This window comes from Stegodyphus dumicola, chromosome 6, assembly GCF_044657685.1.
Source record: "Stegodyphus dumicola isolate Sdum_Otavi_A_Nest chromosome 6, ASM4465768v1".
In the NCBI taxonomy this organism is placed as follows: Eukaryota; Metazoa; Arthropoda; class Arachnida; order Araneae; family Eresidae; genus Stegodyphus; species Stegodyphus dumicola.
Window position 1 is genome coordinate 42,526,440 of NC_140773.1, and position 20,378 is coordinate 42,546,817.

The 20,378-nt window shown below is 33.7% G+C and overlaps 1 protein-coding gene across 1 annotated transcript in view; it reads right to left on the reverse strand.

Annotated features, from left to right (window-relative positions):
* The window catches only part of LOC118197109 (cell adhesion molecule 1-like), a 266,910-nt gene extending 252,732 nt beyond the window's left edge, over positions 1–14,178 (reverse strand). The window contains exon 1 of the mRNA XM_085818256.1: positions 14,047–14,178. Within this exon, the coding sequence (XP_085674382.1) occupies positions 14,047–14,089 (43 nt within the window). The 5' untranslated portion in view covers positions 14,090–14,178. The remainder of the gene's footprint in view (positions 1–14,046) is intronic.
* Positions 14,179–20,378: the final 6,200 nt, after the last annotated feature.

A 20,378-nucleotide genomic window follows, 5' to 3' on the forward strand; every position in this document is an offset into this window, starting at 1 on the left:
AAGAGAATTTATTATGCCTAATTAGTGACTCAAGAATTATCTAACGAATGCTACAATTGTATACATGAGTGTTCGCCTTACTCTAGCATTGTTCACTGAATGGCTTTAATGTTTAATTTTGCAGTCCACATAGTAATCTAGATTCTTTCTAATTTTAATTTTAATTTTTGGAACTCCTAGAAAAGTTGCATGGAACTGTAGTATTCCTGGGAACACAGTTTGAAGAGTACTGGTGCAGTAATAAATTACTTTCCCAGTAATATATAAGCAATGCGTATACCGACATTAAGTATTTATTTCATATAGTTTCAACAATACGGCATTGCTTCATATGTTAATGTCATTTAAGTCAACTGTAATACTAAAAATTCATAAATAAACTGGCGACAAATTTAATGCATTAGACCTGTACAAATAGATTTATTTTTCTTCTCCCCAGGTAACTGAAAATGTCAAGCATGTTTACATTTAGGCAAGAGTAAGTGGTAGAAAATGATTAATTTCAACCAAAGACAGTTTGGAAAAATTATTACCGTAATTTCCGGAAGAAAGGCCGCATCAGCGTAAACGTCGCACTCGAGAAAAATGGCGGGAAATAATTTAAAATTACACAGAAACGCCGCATCAGCGTAAACGCCGCAATAGATTAAATTGCGCGTGACATCGTCGTGGGCCGTATAGATGCAAAAACTCAACCTAAGTCCTGATATATGACATACCAGTTAAGAAAAATGCATGAAATGAAACCATAACTCAAAAATAAATTAAAGGTAAGAAATGTATAGCTTCTGTGCCGTTTAGAGACATTTTTTCTGCTCCCTAATTAAAAACTATCCAACAAGTACTTGTACCCAAACTGATGGGATCTGTATTTGGCAGAATGCCAAGAAAAATCCATTCATGCTGAAGGGGAAATACGTCAGAGTTCGTTATTGCGAGGCAGGTGGAGTCGTGTCCGCCTTTGAAAAAAATTGCAGAAAAGGCAGGGTGGTGAGAGGATGGGTCCTGGAAGATTCATGGAATGGCAGAGGAGAGAGACTATTCAAACTGATGAGAATGTTGATTTGAAAGGGGGAAGAATGTTATTGTTCTGAGATCTCGTTTAGGGTGAATAAGGCATGTAGGTCCGTTCAAGGGAAAGAATGTAAACAAAATAACGTTCGCAAAAAGCAACTGAGTGGTCTTTTATGTGGGAACAGCACCAGTCTATGCACAATGACAAGGCCATCCAAACAATGTACAATGACCATCATAGGAAATATTTCATTTTTAGTGCACCTAAACGCCGCATGGGTAGAAACGCCGCACCCGCTGAAAATTTAAGTTTTAAACACGTAAACGCCGCGGCGTTTCTTCCGGAAATTACGGTAATAAAGTAAAAATATAAAAACTATATATATGGAAATTTACGTATAAATTTTGCCCTTTCTGTAGACGTATAAATTTTTATTCTACTAAATTTCTTTCTTTCTTTTCATAGTTCTTTTGACCTCATAATTTTTTCCTCTGTGAATGGTGCACGTATTTAAGTTCATCTCACTAAAAAACTGGAGTGATGCCACTTTTGCTAAAGTCTTTCCCATATTCTGATAGAAACATTATCCATGCTTATCTCTTACGTTTCCTAAATTCTTTTTCAAAAATTTCGAGTTGTAATTGTGTCTGAATTTTAATGCAAGGGCTTGCTTTGGTTTTAATATTCTGCTCACACAAAAACAAAGTAATTCTTCTATGTCAGTTACATTCAATATCTAAAATTTAAAAAAAAGAAAAGTCGATTCTTAAATATACCACCTCTGATTTTAATCGTTAGTGAAAAAGGCGTTAATATTTGATATCAAAATATTCGAGGCCTATTTTAAAAAGAAAAAAATAAACAAAATATCAAATATTTAATCATATCTGGTAATTCAACCAGTATTCTGATGCTGATTTTCCTAAATTTATCCACAAATTATTTCTTGTTGCTGAAATGGATTCCCTTGACGCCTTTTACATTCACAAAAATTTGCGGTATCTAGTTAATTACATTAATTCTTTATTAATCCCTCAATATTTCTGAAAACCCACCACCTTATGTTTTCAGTTTTCGATACATTTTTTTCCTTAACAGATTTCTGTATGACACTTTCTTTTTACTAAGATCGTTGATTTTTCAATAGGTATAATAGCTGTTCCTCCCAACTTTCAAAAATATTTTTTTATGTTTGATTGCACTTGTAATCAAGAAGTTTTACTAAGAATCTAAAATAGTCCAGTCTTATTATAAGTTCAAACAACAATAATCACGGTTAATTTTGAAAATTTAGCAGTGTTAGTTTCGAAGGCCTTCTTCTACAGAACCTTCTTCTTCAGCACAAGCTTGTCTTTCGTCCTTTCTACTCTTGCAGCTGTAAAAGTTCTGTAGTAAAACCTTCGAAACTAGTACTCAAAATTCTATAACTTAACACTGATTTTTATTATTTGACCTTCTAATAATTGTTATTCGTGTTACTCTTATTTTAACTTAAAGTAGTTTATTTGCCCGATTATATACAGGGGTTGGACAAAAATATGGAAACACCTTTAAAAAACCATGTTTCTTTGCTTAATATGGTGTAGGAACCCCGTTGGCATCCAAAACAGCTTACAGTCTTCTCGGAATGGATAAATACAGTTCATGTATGTTTGCCAAGGGAATATTATACCATTCTTCTTGCAAAACGGTGGCAAGTTTGTAAGGATCTTAAGTTTTACTAACGTTTATTTTATATTAAATCTTTACTATCACTTCTTATTTTCTACTTCCGGCCAGAATTATAAGCGTGAAGGTTTTTATGCAAAGTTTGTCTGGCGAACGCCAAGTATTTAAGTGTGGCCTTTTCGCCAAGCGAGAGAGAGGAAGCAGTGAGTCAACGCAGGCCGCTTACCTTAGAAGTTACGCAGTTGCTGTTTGCCTTCCAGGCCAGAGGTTTTAATTCTCTTGATAAATTAAACGTATTGTAGTGTTCATACGCTTCCTGTTATTATAAGGCCAATCTTCCACGTGTATTATTCTAAAGTTAAATTAGAGTTTAGTTTTATTTTTATACTTTTACGTTAGACCCCGAGTGGCGGGTCATTGTATTCCGAAGTACGGAAGTTATTGTATATAGAGAAAAATAAAGGGTTTTGTATACCCTTCGTCTGTATCCTGTCTACTTACCACAATTAGTGAACATAGCTTTAGTAAGCTCTCTGTTCCGAGTCAGGTCCTTGTATGTTCCCGAAGAAGGTTAGAAGGAACATTGAACCTGATAAGTTCAGATAACGATGTTGGCGGTGGATAACGAGAACGCACTTTCCGTTCCAATATAGACCACAAAGGTTCGATAATATTCAGGTCTGGTGACTGTGGTGGCCAGGAGAGATGGGACAACTCATCCTCGTGCTCAGAAAACCAGTCCTGGACAATGTGAGCTGTTTGAACAGGGGCTTTGTCGTCTTGGAAGACACCATCACCATCGGGGAACAAAGTTTGTACCATGGGATGAACTTGATCGGCCAAAATGTTCACATAAGTCTTGGCACTCATGTGCCCTGACACAGTTATCATGGGGCTAGCAGAGAACCACGATATAGCTGCCCAAACCATAACAGAACCCCCGCCATGTTTCACTCTTGGCAACAAGCAGTCTGTATTATAGGCTTGAGATTGCGTTGTCCAGACGTAAACTCGGCCAGAAGTGGGAAACAATGTGAAAGAAGACTCGTCAGACCATATTACTCGCTTCCACTGCTCTATAGTCCAGGCTTTATGACTTAAACACCACCTTTTCCTGTTACGGGCATTAGCATCACTGATGAGTGGCTTCTCAATTGCAGCACGGCCAGCAATTCCCTGTTTATGAAGCTCCCTTCTAATTGTTTCCGTACTCACAGGGTTCGGTAACACAACATTCATTTCAGCAGTAACTTTTGCAGCTGTGGTCTTCTTATTTTTCGTCACAATTGCCCTTATTGATCGTCTGTCACGATCACTCAGGACACACTTTCGTCCGCGCTGTGATTTAGCAGATGATGTTTTTCCGCTTTTCAAATATGCGGAATAAATCTTCGATACAGTACCTCTTGAAACACTAAACACCTCGGCTACCTTGCTTACGGAAGCACCTACCATACGTGCTCCAACAATTTGCCCACGTTCGAAGTCTGTTAACTCTGACATAATGCAATGACAACCTCACATAACAGTACTCCGACAACAACTGAACTGTTTAGCACATTTACGAAGTTGTATAGGTGGCGTCAGTAGTCAAAAACGCCAGCGCCACCTACATTCTATATTTCATTAAAATCAATCTTTCTTTTCAAACATGCATTTCACAAGGTGTTTCCATACTTTTGCCCATCCACTGTATCTACCTTAAGTTTTTTACAAAGACAACATGAATTGTTTGTATTTTTGAGAGTTTTGTCCATTCTCTTAATTGAGAAAACCATTAGATCAATTTAATTTTTTTTCTTACTTTGTTTGATTTCAAGTCCCAAATCCGTATACACAAATGCGTTACAAATGCAAGTCACAAAACATTATACTAATCGTAACAGTACTTTTCAGAATAAGAAGCAATCAGGTTTACTCATGTTTTTAGAAATTCTCTCCTCTTCAGGATTGGAACGGCGGTCTGTATAGGTATGATCAAGGGTTATTCTTTTGTACTATAAGGTATTTCTCCCGCCTTCTTGGCATGCCTTCATGGTGTGGTGGTCTGCACGCTGGGCGCGTATTCCAGAGGTCCACGGTTCGGTTTCCTACGAAGACGTTGCTAATCTTTCATGTTACCTGCTTCCAAAAATATATCTAATGTCCCTACAGTACAACTGGTAAAGTCTTATCTCCAACAAACTATTCGTTCCCGAGGTATGAAACATATCGAGATAAGCATAGCTTTACCACGATTTTGTCCTTAGGAATAATATTAGGCATTGTTTGTGAAGGGAGTGTTAGCTCCGGTATTCATTGTTTTAAATTTTGGCGCCAGTCTGAATTTGAGGCTCAAACAAGATAACTGAATATAAACTCATTACTCGACATATTCAATAATGTTAATAAAAAAACTTTAATGAAGTAAAATATTTATTTTTGGAATCAAACTTTTCGTAACAACAATAAAAATTAATTTAAACGTTTATTCAATTGATAAGTAATACATTTTCAATAAAAACATGCTAAAATGAAAGTTTTAATAAAAAATGACATGTGAAATGGAGACACAAAATAACGAAATATTTTAGAATTTCCATTTTATTTCTAAACATATCCATTGTCAATGATTTAACAAAGATTACCATTTTTATGCTAAATAGTAACTTTACAAAAATGCAAAGTTCTTTAAGTTTAGAAATTTTGAACAATTGATCTTTTATTGCGCATTTTATATATCAAAGCAAAATCAAGGGATGTAGAGCATTTTTAACTTAATGAATGTTTTAAATTACGGTATGTTCCAAACGACGTAATCCCATATTTTCTAGAATAATCTTTTTAAAAGCCACATTTACATATATGTAAATTTAAATATAGAAAGATATCATTAATAAAGAATTGAGAAATAGTTTGTCTGTAAAACATTGTTTCCCGATGTAAAGTTGTTTTGAAATTTTGAAATAAGAATTACCTTGCATCTTCGTATTCAATATTTAATAACAATGGAAAACTTGGGAAACATATTTGTCTTTCATGAATAAGAAGATACTTAATACAAACATTAAGGAATGTGTTTTTCTTTGTGCGATTTGTTGGTGTATTTGATTTTCAGATATTAAATTCTTGTTTATTCTTTCCAACAATGCCTTTATCAGATTAAGAAAGCTCCTTTATTGCATTAAGAATAAAAAAAAAAGAATACCTTTTATCTGTTTTCTGATTTATGCTGTAGACATATCCAAGTCAGTCAAAAGAAAGCTATTTGCATGCAATAGAAAATTCAATTGAAACTAAATGTAATGAGAAAAAATATACATATATGCAAATTTCATTTCGATGTTTATTCAGCTTCTTCAGGCATGTTATATTTAGCAGTCAAGTATTTCGTAACTGAAAAATGCTTATTGTTTTATAATCTGCTATCTACATTGGAGGAATAAAAGACAAAAGTAAGAGGGAATACGAATAATTTGCTATTTTAAATGGCATAAATTTCTAAACACACTATTGTGTCCCATGGTAATTTAAAATTCGACTCCAGTGAGTCACGAATATTTGCTGATCAAAGAGTATTACAAATTCAATATCAAGAAGTCTGCTACATTTCTGAAAGAGTGTTTTGTCGTCTTTGCTTAGAGACCCGCACTGAACTTCTCTGTATTTTAAGATGTGAGTTGCAGAGTCAGTCACTAAAAGATGTTTTGCGTCTAAAAATAAGTTTAAAATGTTGACTTAGAAACCAAACTATGCTCACTATATACCTTCTTAAGATTGGTCAACTGAGAGTGGTTAATAAACATAAATATTAAACTAGCAAAATATAAGAAGTTTGCAAAACTGGACAAAAAATATTAATTGCAAAGAAAAAAGTGAAAAACTTTATCTTGATTACAATTAATTCAAAAAAATTATTTCAAAATTATAATAATTGAAAATTTATTAGGATACGCCTAAATTCGGAAAGCTCGCAATAAAGCTTGTACGATTGTTTTTTTTCTTTTTTCTTTTTTTTTTTTTTTTTAATGTGTGAAACATTGCTGTCGAAATGCATCATCTTACCATTCTTCTAAGTACTGGAAGACTGGCCCTTATAGTATCTGTCATGGATTTTCTGTCGCATTGTTTCAGATATCTTATGTGTCTGGAAACGTTGACCTTATTGCACAGTTTTGGTGGCCTCGTAGAACCATCTGAGATGTAATAAATACAACTTCAAATAATCTATTTTCAAACTCAAGTTTATTTGCTCAAAATACTTTATTTAACCAAACGGTCGAAAGATGCTGTAAGTCCGTCTGCATTGCAACACGACTACACTATTCCAAAGGATACCATTTCACAAATTTTCTCATGTAGCATACATTAATGCTGTTTGACAATCGAATACTATTTGCAGATTTCATGCACATGACATGACGTTTCAGCGTACCTTTTGAAATCAAACGTAGTCCTGCTAGCAATCGGGAAGTTCAATGTTAGAATTCCAGCAATGGTACAGCATATTGTTAGCGTCTCCTGCTTCAGGAAAACCTAATGATAATTCATCACCACCAGAATTTTACGTTTGAGTGCCCTCATCCACAGTCGTCTTTTAAAAGGGAGAGTATATTAGGTATTTTCTCCCTCCTTACGCTTGCCTTCGGAATGTAAATGGATAGAACGTCCGGCTAGCAACAAGACGTTTTGGTGAACGAATTCCGGGGAGAGCAATGCACATTTTTCATACCTCCTGCTTCACAAAATCCTAATGACTCTACAGACTTTTAACTATTATAAATTTCGTCATAATTGCAATTTATTTTCGCATACGTATTTCCAATACTGATTTATATTTTTGAATATTAATTTGGTTATAAAGGGATATGTCTTCATTTTCAAAATTATCCCAGGGAAAGGAAGCAAACATAAATTTCTCGCAGTTAATGCAATATCACAATAATCAAACTTGACGGGGTAGGGTATAGGTGGATAAAACCGCTCTGTAAAGGATTCAGAAAAGAACCGTTCGCTCACTGAAATGAATCGATTCATTTTTATGATTCTCTGTTCACTCATAATAACCTTGATGAGTAAGTTCGGGAACGGGGAGTTAGTCAAAAACAGTGTGCGAGGATAGAACGAAGAGCGGAAAGACCGGAACGAGTATGCGATCAGGATAACAGATTCAGCCGAACCGCTCTTTAGAATGATTTCTTTCAATTATAAGTTTGAGATACCCTGAAAATTTCTTTTGACATGAGTTTAAGGAATATATATTGTTACGAAAGTACAGGCGCAGTAAGATAAATAAGGTTGCCATAAAATGGAAAAGGAAGGCATGATTGCCACATTTGGCGACAAAACTGGCCATATGCCATGGACTGATGGAGAACCTTCTGGAACAAATTCTTACCGATTTAGCCCAGAATGTTCTCGAACACAAGCTGATAGAGAGTGTGCCTCGTCAAGAGGGCGAGTGAGTGCGTCTCGAGTTAGTCCGTGTGGAGTCGATCCCAGCTGACAGCCGGGCAGCGAGTGCCGTGTGGGTCGTCGAGTTTACCGAAGGAGTCTCTTAGTGTATCGCGGTTATTGCGTCGTCGAGAGAGCTAGTTGAGCTCCGGGAACGACTGAATCGAAGGGTCGAGAGCCGTGCTCTGTGTGTCGTCGAGTGCATCGCGAGTTGTAGCGTGGAGAGTCTCGAGAGTAGGTGGAGTTCCGAGAACGACCGAGCAGAGTCAGGAGCTGTACTCTGATGCTTTTCAGTGAAGCTGTCTCCACTGTGATAGCCTGATAATCGGAAGGCTGTGTCGCTGATCGTGTCAGAGTGTTTATAGTAGTTCATCGACGACTGTAAAATGTGTTTTGGAGCTGTCCTGACAATACTGGCAAATAAAGTGTGTTTCGATGCTTCATCAAGTGTCGTCGTTATTCACTTCAAATCCGCACAAACCCCGTACGAGCGTGAAGGAAGAAAATAACGCAAGAACTGGTGTCAGAAATATAAAATACGTAACAATATTATATATCTCCTTTTTACACTTTTTAGCTTTAATTCTAGAATAAAAGAAAGCTAAAAAATTTAGGAAATTATAAATATTAAATTTACTTTATGTGGAAGGATAAGCATTCTGTTATCCCCTAAAACGGGAATAGGACTTTCGTGGTAAGTATCGGAGGGTTAATTCTAACGCTTGTTAGATCTCTGTCTTTCTGCCCTTACTCTTGCTAACCGCAGTGCGTTGATATTGGTTTCGAAAATATCGAAAGATATTTCCGTTGAATTATGATTTTATATAGTATCTACGCTCTAATTAGTTTTGTATTGATCCCCAGAAACACCATTCCATAAAAAACACAGTTTATTATGATTAACTATGAAACTGGCTTACCCGTCATTTTGATTGCTATCCATAGAGAAGGGTATCATGAAACTGAAGAGCTGAAGTGGAAATGAATATGGGTATGTATTCTTCTCATTACATCGATAATTGTCAGCATAAATTAGAAGACCATACAAATGATGACTTTTGGACTAAAGTGCAGAATCGCCCACTTATTTGCTTGGCGTTTGTTTGGCGCTTTTTACAACAGTAGAAAGAATTGGATTTTTGTCAATTTTCTTTGAATTTTTAAGTGAAAATAGGTCGATGTGTACATGAATAAAGTCAAGAGTATGCGCAATGCCATTTTTGTGCAATTATGGGATGTTTTTTAAATTAAAATAGGTTGACGTGTACATGGATACCGAGTATCTGCAATTCTTCTAAACGCGCCAAGCAGTGGACGACTCTGCACTTTCCCCGGTTTTTGTAATTTTGCTCATGAAGTCCGAAATCCGTCAAAATGGTGGCCTCCATAAATCGAGTGAAAAAGAGACGGGAGGAGTATTAGCATAAAATGGCATTCTTATCACATGACATCATAGTAGTTTACATGGAATGTTTCAGGTTCAATAAATCGCAACACCACGATGGCAAGCTCTCGAGGACTATCTTCCTAAGGGGAAGGATGCCTTCGGGGAGGACATTCTAAGGAAAACTGGCTCGTATATACTTAACACATCTCCGCGATTATATAGCATGCAGTAAAATGTTTTCTCATTCTATTTCAGAATGCATTTATAATAATCCATGTAAAATAATGAAACTGAAATAGAAATGCATCCAAATTTTTTTTTAATCTTCCAATAAATTTACATTTTTTGACTTGTCATATCTGGAGTATCACTCGTATGCCTAAAAATAAATTTAGTATGTCTGTCTTACAATTCGCCTTGAGCACTCACATAGGTATAAAAATATTTCATAGAAATCGGCTTTTAATTCACAAATTTCTAGCATTTTCTGCATAACTTGGAAAGTGATTTCGTAATCAACCACAATGGAAATGTCCATTTAGAAGTACCTTTTATAACAACAGTTGTTCCATGACCCAAATGAATATTTTCAACATTTTGCAAAATGGCATTTTTATCTTTATCGTCGGCATTATTTCCTATTTATAAATTAGAAAATACTTAATGTAGGTTAGTTAATCTCTCTTTACGAACTGTTAAAAGTAACAGAATAAATCTGTAGAGGAATTATATTTTTCGAATCAGGAAACATGAGACGTTAGTTGCTATCTGTATGGGATTCGAGCTACGCACCTTCCAGTTAACTGAATCAATTTACACCATGAGAGCACTCCTAGTAAATGCGATAATTCCTTATATTCCTCCCCGCTTAAAGAACGACTAGAAAGATACAAGAGACACAATGAAATAAATCCAGAAGAGGGCAAATTATCGCACAATCTATTTTAGATCGACGTGTCTATAGAGACGAAAGCTTTTCCAGAGTTAAGCAATAAGAAAATTCATTTGCACCCGAATTCGAACCACGAGTCTTCTTTTGCTAGCTGAACCCGCTTCTACTGGCACAACCAGAGCAGACACGAGGGAATGCGATAAATTCCTATACTCTTATATGTAAAAGAATCATTGGTTAGATATCTTAAACCCATATTTGTAAAACCTAAATGCAGTAAAATTCCTGCCAACTGGCACCCAATAAGCCACCGCTATCAAAATAACGGCATTTTTGAAAGTAGATTTAAATCTGAAATTTAGACTTATGAGGTTAAAAAAAAATTGTAACGGACGAAAATTTAAATGCGGAAAATATTTGTGTTGTGTTTCTGCTGCGCAACGTAACAAGCTTTATCCAACCAATGAATTTCCCGAACTTAAAGATGAATTATCAGTCCTCTTTTATTCGTCGATGCGTGAATTCTGAAGGTAGTGCCCTTGACTTACAGGAATTATTCGCATTAAAATCTGGCATATATGCTTTGGCTCTTACCTGAAAATATGTAAATATTACATTACATCGCTGCTGGTGTAAATTGTGGCCTATGATCATGCTCGTAGATGACGATTAGATTGTCAAAGATTCTCTTACTTTAAAAACCCGTCTAGTCTTTCGCGTCAGACAACTTGGATCTACTTACATATTCGGAGAAGATTAGTGTATGTGAAAAGAAGGTACCGGGCTTGCCCATGGATGTAGACAATTACTTTCCAGTGGCACTCTTTCTAGATGACGTCGAAATAATCGGACATGAATTGGAAAAGGAGGAAGATGATAATGAGGTAGGGTATGAAGATGAAGACGATACTCCGTGCAAACACAGCTAGGTGGAAGACAAAAACGTTCAGACTTTCATAAGGATCCTTAAAACATGTTGGTCTGTGTTTGCTCGTGATGTCTTGAATCCCAGATGTTTGTAAACGTATAATGTCTTTGCGGCATAAGGGCACCCAAAATATATGGCGAGCCGAAGGTCCTCTCGAGAGGTTGGTGGATGACTCCACTATTATTTCTTATGTCCAACTTTATAGATAAAACGATAACTAGACATGCAAAATCATGTTAAAGTAACTTTTCTTCGATAAAATTAAAAAAATTACTCCAAAATTTTTCTAGGTATTTACTTTGTATCCAGATAATTTACACCAAGGTACTTTTTATGAAGATTATTTTATACTTTAAAAGAAATGTCTCAGAAATGCAAAATATTCTGGAAAACTATGGGAGAATTAAATCTTACAAAACGTTTTAACCATACGCAACACAGTATTTCCTTATTAAGGCGAATGTTAATAAATTCAGCTTTAATGAACCAATTTTTTCAGTCCTTTGCTTTTCTTCAGAATAAAAACTTTCAATTAACAGATGTAAAACTAGAGCAATAATTTTATTACGGTGCAAAAAAGGCGAAATTCATGGGGCGGTGACAAAATGAATAGCGAAAATTCGCAACTTAGGGTTTATACTCTTAAATTACAAAACATTTCATGGACCATAATTTGTGTTAACATTTCGAGGAAAAGACATACACTACAAAGGGAGAACTAATTAAAATTTAGGGCACCTGTTTTTTCTTAGTCGTATATGAAAAAAAAGGAGATCGTTTGGTTTCGAAACTATTTATCGGCATTAATATAGAAACCGAAGGTGATATTTTTGCCGATTTCGATTCATTCTGGAAATCCAGCAAAACTTAGAATAGTTCCAAATTCAGTCTTCTAAACTGGATTTTGGATAGGATTTCATTTACATTACACTTCTGGGGAAATTTGTATGGAAAGTAACATAGAAATTATATAAATATAAATGTGGTTAAACATTTGCTATAATAGCATATAAAATATAATAGAAAAAAATTCAAAATTCTCGAAATTCCAACACTTTTCGACAATATTCGATATTCATAATTATTTTGAAATTAAAAAATATTTGCTTTTATTTTATTTATTATATTTTATTTTTATGAGATAATAAAATTATGAGATAAAAAATAATTATTTTGTTATCTCATAATTTTATTATTATTAAATAATTTTTAATTATTTATTAATTAAAATTATCATAATTTTATTATTATTTATTCCCTTATTTTTTATGAGATAATATCTATTATCAATACAGCATTTACGTTCGTTTACTTTTCCATGAGTGTATAAATATAATTTATAATTAAGAAGTAAAATTTTTGGGTTAATTTCTTCTCAAGAAACATTAATTTTATCATTACTTCAAACTAAAATGCGATTCTTAAAAAAGGAATAGATTTATTCATTACCGTATCAAAATAAAACTTAAGTAAATGAGATCTATTTGAAGAATTTTATGTGTGCTTATTCTACGTAAGAATCAATGCTGTTCTTATTTGAAATAACTCTATACATTTAGCCTCTTTTATTCTAAGAGCCTAATATATTGAATTCATTTTTTTTCGCCTGAAAATACTACTGAACTGTAGCGCAGAACTGATTACTCATACTATAATCTTTCAAGTATGACAATTTATTTATCGAATCTAGGTAAAGTTATCGGTATTTTGAAAGATATTATGAAAATTTAACAATTACGTCAGTGTGTCAGGACCCGATTTGTATAACCAAAGATTAACGGGTCATCTACAAGGCATTACACATTCAAGGGGGCTCCAGATTGAACGTTTGCCTGCTGATGATATGTCAAATGAATACAGTTTTAAATTAGTGCTTCAGTTCTATAATTTTAAAGTGCATAATTAGGAGAAATAACAAAGTTTTAAACTGAGCATTTTAGGTTTTATAGTTTTCTTTTTTTCAAAATTTAAACGCTAGACAAAAAATAAGCTGGATTAAAATGCATTTGTTTATAATTTAGTTAAAAAGCATTGTAAAATTTCGTATAATTCAAATTACTGATATTTACTTCATTGACATCAGATATTTAGCGATGGACCATTAGTTTTGCAAATAGGGTGTTGTAACTTGTGCAATATTGATAAATATCCTTTACCGCATGCAAATAAATGTAATTTATAAAATCACTAGATTTTCAAGAATAATATAAAAATTGGTTAATGCCTTTGAAGTAATTCTCATAATTAGTGTATCCGTTGAGTTGTGGTGGGGGAATTTTCAATAAGTAATGAATTTCATGACAGGAATCATTAAACTGTGTCACTATTTGACCGTTTCCCTGCTGAGATGTATATTATATATATTATCAGCAGAAATTTTAAGGCAAAGAAAATATTAGATATCAGCATACTTCTTACATTAACCGGCATAGCAAAAGTTTAAACATCATCCCTAAATTCATACCCGATACCATTTTTGTTAACTTTAATTTCGAAATTGCTTGTTTCATTAAAATTGGAAACTTCGTAAATGTTCATAATCTTAGAATAAAAATATTCCTTTATGAATTTTATTTTTATAAAGCGATCTTTAAACTAATAAATAAATTCTTTTTGTTAAATATAAATTCTGGAAAAACCTCGTCTTGAAATATGATAGTCACATTTTGAATATTATTCTTCGGAAAATTACCGCTCTTGGGTTTGAGAATTTTTTCACTCACCTTGGGTCGTGAAGACAAGAACAACGACTAAAAGAACGAGCATTCTGTAAGAATATCCATTCACTTCCGAACTTCCTACGCGCGCCAATCACAACATACTAATTTCAAACGACTTCACGTCTCGAGAGCAAGAGATCCCGTATCGCGTCAAAAGCGCCACCTCTCGGTAAAGACCACAACGCCATCCCGATTGTCCGGGAAAAAGGAGAAAATGTGTGGGAAAGATTAGCGGGCAACAACTTGTTGCTCGTGGGAATAAAATACTTAAATGAACTATAGCCATCAGAATTTTGGTTTACAAAATAATTTTAATGGATTACTATTTATTCAAAAACTGAGACACAGTTTTTATGTACTCTTTTAATACGTGTGTACAATCAAATTGCATCGATACAGATAATCGTCGCATATTATTTCAATTCTTTTTAGCGTGTGTTAGGTAAAATATTTCTGATTTATGTCCATATTATAAATGTGAGATGAGAAGCTGGTTGTAATCCCGATGTGGCTAAAATTACGGGTATCGTATGGATGTTTACAACAATAGTGTCTTTGCGGAATGGGAGAACTTAAAATTTGTCTATCGGAAAGCCTTATAGAATGTTTGATGTTATAAAAAGAAGATTATCAAACATTCTGTTTCTCTTTTTCGAATTGCTTTTGATCAGAAGTGAAAAGAAATTTATGTCACCCATTTCATACTTTTATAATCCAATCCATTGCAAACACGGAAAATTCCACCAATCTTGCAGCTTAGTTTTAAGTTTTCATTGAATAAGGCAGTGAGGTTTGAAATGATCATCAATACGTTTTAAGAATGTGACTTAGAGCAGTGATTTCAAACTTAAATTGTATACAGGTTCCAAATATGAATTCTCCGAATGAAAGAAGCTGACAGAACAAAAAAATTATTTTTACATCATTTCAAAAATTCTTCCATACAGTCTTAGCAATGTGGCCTGACGTACAAACATACAATGACAGAACAAAGCCCTAGCTTATTCATTCTATGTTTTTTTTCCTTCAACAGCAGTTGCAAGCTTATGGACTTTGTGCCTGGTAGCAGACTATGGACTCTAATATATTTTACTTACAAATTTTAATTCTAATTGTTGCATCATATTTGTGCTACTTAAAAATTCACTACGCCTTCACAGTAACTTAAACTCCAATTCATCTCTCATTATCACGTGACTAGAAATAACTAATAGCCTTAATTTCGAATTCTCTAAATTTACATTCAAGTTATTCGTATGTTCCAAAAAAAGAATCAAAAAATTATTTCTAAAATGAAATCTACGATTTATTTAAGTATTCAAATTTATGCGAACCGCAGTGCTTCTTATTTATTACATCTTCTCAAAGTATGAACTTTACGTTTCGACCTTACTTGACTTTTCTATACCAGTAAAATCGCCTGACTTAAGTCATTGAACAGTATTTTCGCCTTTGGGTGAGCGGTGCGATTGCACCCTAATTATTATAACTACCGTGCATGGTTTAGTAGGCAAAAACAGAATTAACTGTTTAACATTCTAGGAAAAAAAATCTGAAAGGTTTCAAATTTTAAATTACTTCCAAAGGGGAGTTTTTATAGCATATTGTCTGCTACCTTTATTTATTAAATATTGCGTTCTTCACAATTAAACCATAAAATTCAGTTCAAGAGCAATATCGCAAAATATTTTTTTAAATGAGCCTATCTTTAGAATTTCCGATACACAGTTCCGCGCGCTGGAGATAAAAAGGTTCTTTTTCCCCGTAGAGTGTTGCATTGTTCGCTTTTAAATCGTCGAATTTGTTAATCAAAAATTCGTTTAAAGTTTTACAAAATATGAAATCGATAATAAACCAAATTTCAAATTTGGACTTCCATATTCCCATATTCGTAGGAGGATTACGTCATTCAAACGTCGATGGCTCTATGTACCGTTGTTTTATCACAATGCGAAACATAGACATACATTTATGCAGATTTTTCATTATTTAATTTCCTCAAATATAATGCAAGACTCCAACATTTGGTGGCAACAGTTTGAAAAGTGAAACGAACATTTATAGTGAACCAACATAGAATCGTAAAACGAAAACAATAGTCCTTCAGTGACAAAGCTCCTTTGGGCTAATAATTGCACACCAGATTTGAAAAGAACACAGTGGGCAATCGGCAGCAATTGTGTTGGTGCCGCTAGTTTCAGACACTGACTTACAGAACTTATGATTATATTCCATGCTTTTTGTTATCTGCTTTAGTATTGCTTGGAATTTTATAATACTTTCGTCATATTTACTACATTCTTCAAAATTCCAAAGAAGAAAGTTTTTGTAGATAAGATGATTTCAAGTATACTTTTATGGCACTATTTTGTCCAGGTATTAGTTTCTAGGACAAACTCACTCATATAAAGATGTTTCGCATTTTTCAATGCTTGCACTAGTGGTTTAAGTAGTTAGCGTATACAGCTAGCATATGAAACACCAATGTCTGGAATAATGGTCAGGACGCAAATGATTTTACGCATTTCCTGCTTCGAAAAACATTACGACTCTGCAATGGCACCCGCATTAAAAAACATATTATACGGTAATGCTTCTACATTTGAATTTGGTTGTCTGAGTTTTCTGCTATACACAGTCGCTCTTAAAATGTAGGAGAATGCAAAACATTATCGCATTCCACCGTATAAATTCTCTTGTGTAAGTAGTTAGCATGACCAGCTAACAAATGGAAGATCCATGTTTGGAAAGCCAAGGAGAGCAAAATGGAATTTTCATATTCAACAGATTCGTAAATCTTAAATCTCTAAAATCATAGAAACTATTTTCAGAAGATTGCATTGAGTTGTTAGAATGGTTAAATCAAAGAAGATCTAGACAATCAAGCAATAAAAAATGGTTGTAGCACCTTAACCATCACAGATTATTATACTAAATAGGTCCAGAAATATTTTACGTTTTACTCTAGTCAGGAGTAAATTCTTAAACACATTGTAATGTAAACTAAACACTGGCACTAAATCAAAATAAAAAAGCTGATGTGGTAACCACATAATCTCTCGCCAATTCCATATTACGACAAGGAATAGGCAGGATAACACAAATTTTAAATAAACTAATCACTTCCAGTCGACTGCTTTTAAACAAAATTTAATTTGCTTATAAACTTTATGGCTCACTGTTAATTATAAAACACTATACATCTTTCATTATTCTGTTATCCCATACAATGATAGCTATACGCACTTATGTGCACAGTTGTTCTCTGGCTTTGATTTGAAAATATCGCATCGATTAGTATATCCTCTGGTCATACAAGTGTTTTATATTCCCAAATCAGCGACTCAACAATCACAAAACTTTTAAAAGTAGCATGTCTTGAGAATTCCGAATAGAGTGTTAAGGTTTGATATGCGTTTTTTTTTATATTCGTTACATTTCTTTAAAAATAGTACATAACGATAACATTTGGTGTCTGGAATCTTTTATTTGAAAAGTGATTTGAAGCAAAAATGAAAACAAACACAAAACTTAGTATTGAGGCTAATGTTGTTATATAATTGTTTCATAACGAGAACTTGTCTTGATTATGAACTTATTCTCACTGCATTTAGTCTACTTCTAAGAATATATTTAGTGTTAAAAATGTAATACGTTGTTATCAACCACATGTCTAATTTAAAAACCAAATTTGAGAAGTTTTGGGTTATAATATATTTATTTCGAAAGTCTATTCAGCATTTCATGTAAAGTATCACTTCCGTTTTATCAGTTTTAGACCCATTCTAATACGTTGCTTTCATTCATACAAAAGTCTTTATATTTTAATATATTTGTTAATCAGAAATGTCATGTGCTTCAAATAAATTATTATTTCTGGTTGTCCATCAAAAGCTGTTATGGGCTGTCATCCAGTAGTATCACTTTCGATTGTCCCATTTTTAGCCGAAATTTAATAAACACCTTGCATGAATGTAGAAAGCTCAACTAAGGAAAGCAGAAATTCCTGAAAGTTCCACAGAAGCGTGTCTTCGGGGACAAATAATTCGTCCCACACATACAGACACACAGACAAGTACATATTATTATAAAAACATATAACATATAACTACATCCACGATGTTGGACATGAGCGCCCGGACGTGTTTTAAAACCAAGGAATCTTTGTCACTTGACTCTTCATTTATCTACGTTATCATAGGGCACAATTTACTCCCAACAACGACGTAGAGAAATGTTTACTTCTTACCAGGCAGCAGCCAAAGCAAATATGGCATCTTTCGGTATGAATTGTAAGTCATGAACATTACCTTTAAATTTCACACATCACATAAAAAAGCACTTGAAAAGGATCAGTAATTGAACTTAATGTTCTAAAAAATATCATAGTTTGATTAAGGATTGTACGACTGAGTGACAGAACAATTTCACTTTTAAATGCTCAAATTGTTTGCTCATTACATATTTTTATCTCATAGGCCTAAATTTCAGTTTTAAGTGTAAGCTTTCAAAAGTGTCGTTATTGTGATAATGCTGATTGATTCAGTGCAACTCTAAGCTCATAGAAAATACTCTTGACAGGAAATTTTACTGTACAAATTTTACAGTTACTGTAGAAAGTGAAGAATCTTAAGAACTAGTTGGCGAATAATTGCTTAAGTTCGGGTGACAAGAAACAACAAGATAGAAGGGTAACTAACCCTTTATTATTCCAATAAAATTTAACAAAACTCCGTCTTGGAGTGTACAATAAAAGCCGGCATTTGGGCTTGAACTTAAGAGACTAAAAATTAAACTAAAACTAAGATTAACTATAGAGATATAGCCGAAGCTATCAAGATTCCAGTTGAGTTGGCCCCTTAACACTATTTGACTACGAAGCTTATCAAGGGCCTGAGTACGGCCGAGCGTAATATCAGCTTTGAGAGAGAGAGTAGCCAAAAGCCAGACGCGCGCAATTCAGAAATTCTGATTTTCTCAGCAAGCAGACTTCGCAAGTAGACTTCGCGGTTTAAATGCCGCTCCTCTTCATTAAGTATTCAGAGTGATTCCAAAACTACGTTCTGGCCGGAAGTTAAGAATTTAACAGGAAAGGAACTTTAACTTAAAATTTAACTGTTAATAAAATTAACATAATCCTTACAAGTTTCATTAAGCGATTGCCGCTGAGACAATGATGGTTCATCGGAACATGATGTGTGAAACAAGTGTAAATTAGACTCCTAATTATGTTACAGTTTCGATTTACGCAATAACATTGTCGCATTTAATTACTATAACTGCAGAATTTATTGTGACAGTTTGAAAGTGAGCACGTAGATTTGTTAGTTACATCAAGGCTAATTTCCTACATAGATTGGCGTTACATTTATGAAAACTATGTTGTTTATGAAAACTAACAGATATTCTCTATTACTACTCACAGTAATTGCTTGAACTGGGAAAATATTTGTCGACAAATTTATAAATGTGTCTTCGACTAATTGTCGACAAAATAATATAAATAACATAAAATAATATTTCTTCGACAAAATAATATAAATAACATAAAATAATATTTCTTCGACAAAATAATATAATATAAGTTTGTCGAAAAAATTTAAGAAATTGTCGACAAACTTATAAATATTTCTTCTGTGGTTTCCTTATAATTTTGATTGATGGTAAATATTTATTTACTTACGCCCTTATGGGAGATATTTTAAATGTCCCCTGGAAACTAGGCTTAAAGAATTAAATTATTTTCGTACTAAAGTTGGAGAATTAATCTTTCATACCCGAATTTGCTTAAACCGTACATCGCGTTTCGGAACAGGTATTATCTACAAACTGAAACATTAGTTAGAAGGAAATATTTCAGTCCTACTCTCTCATACTTCATTAGTAAATAATAAGTTATGTTTAAAAGATATAAATTAAACACTTTTGCTTAAAACTCGATTAAAAAAGTTTACCTTTTGGGTTCATTATGCTGATGCCACATTAACTCTCTTCGATGAAATAAAGATGATTTATTTCAAATCTTATCAGTTACGATTTTTATAGAGCTTGCCATCCCCTTCGTTTTTGACTTGACTTGTTCAGTTATTTTTTTCTGTTCCCTCAATTCCCTGTATCTGTTCCCTTACAACAACTCTGGTTTATTAACAGTTTCCTTCCATCCACATGCTAAGCCCTAATTTTCAAATGAACTAAGCAAAAGTTAGTCGTTTTGTGTATTTCTGTTTAATGCGTAGAAAGAATGTAACCCTTTATCAAGAAGTGAACTATCTAAGAGCCACTGCCTCTCACCTCATAGTACTGAGCACTGAGCAGGAAGTAAAAAATATTCCTGT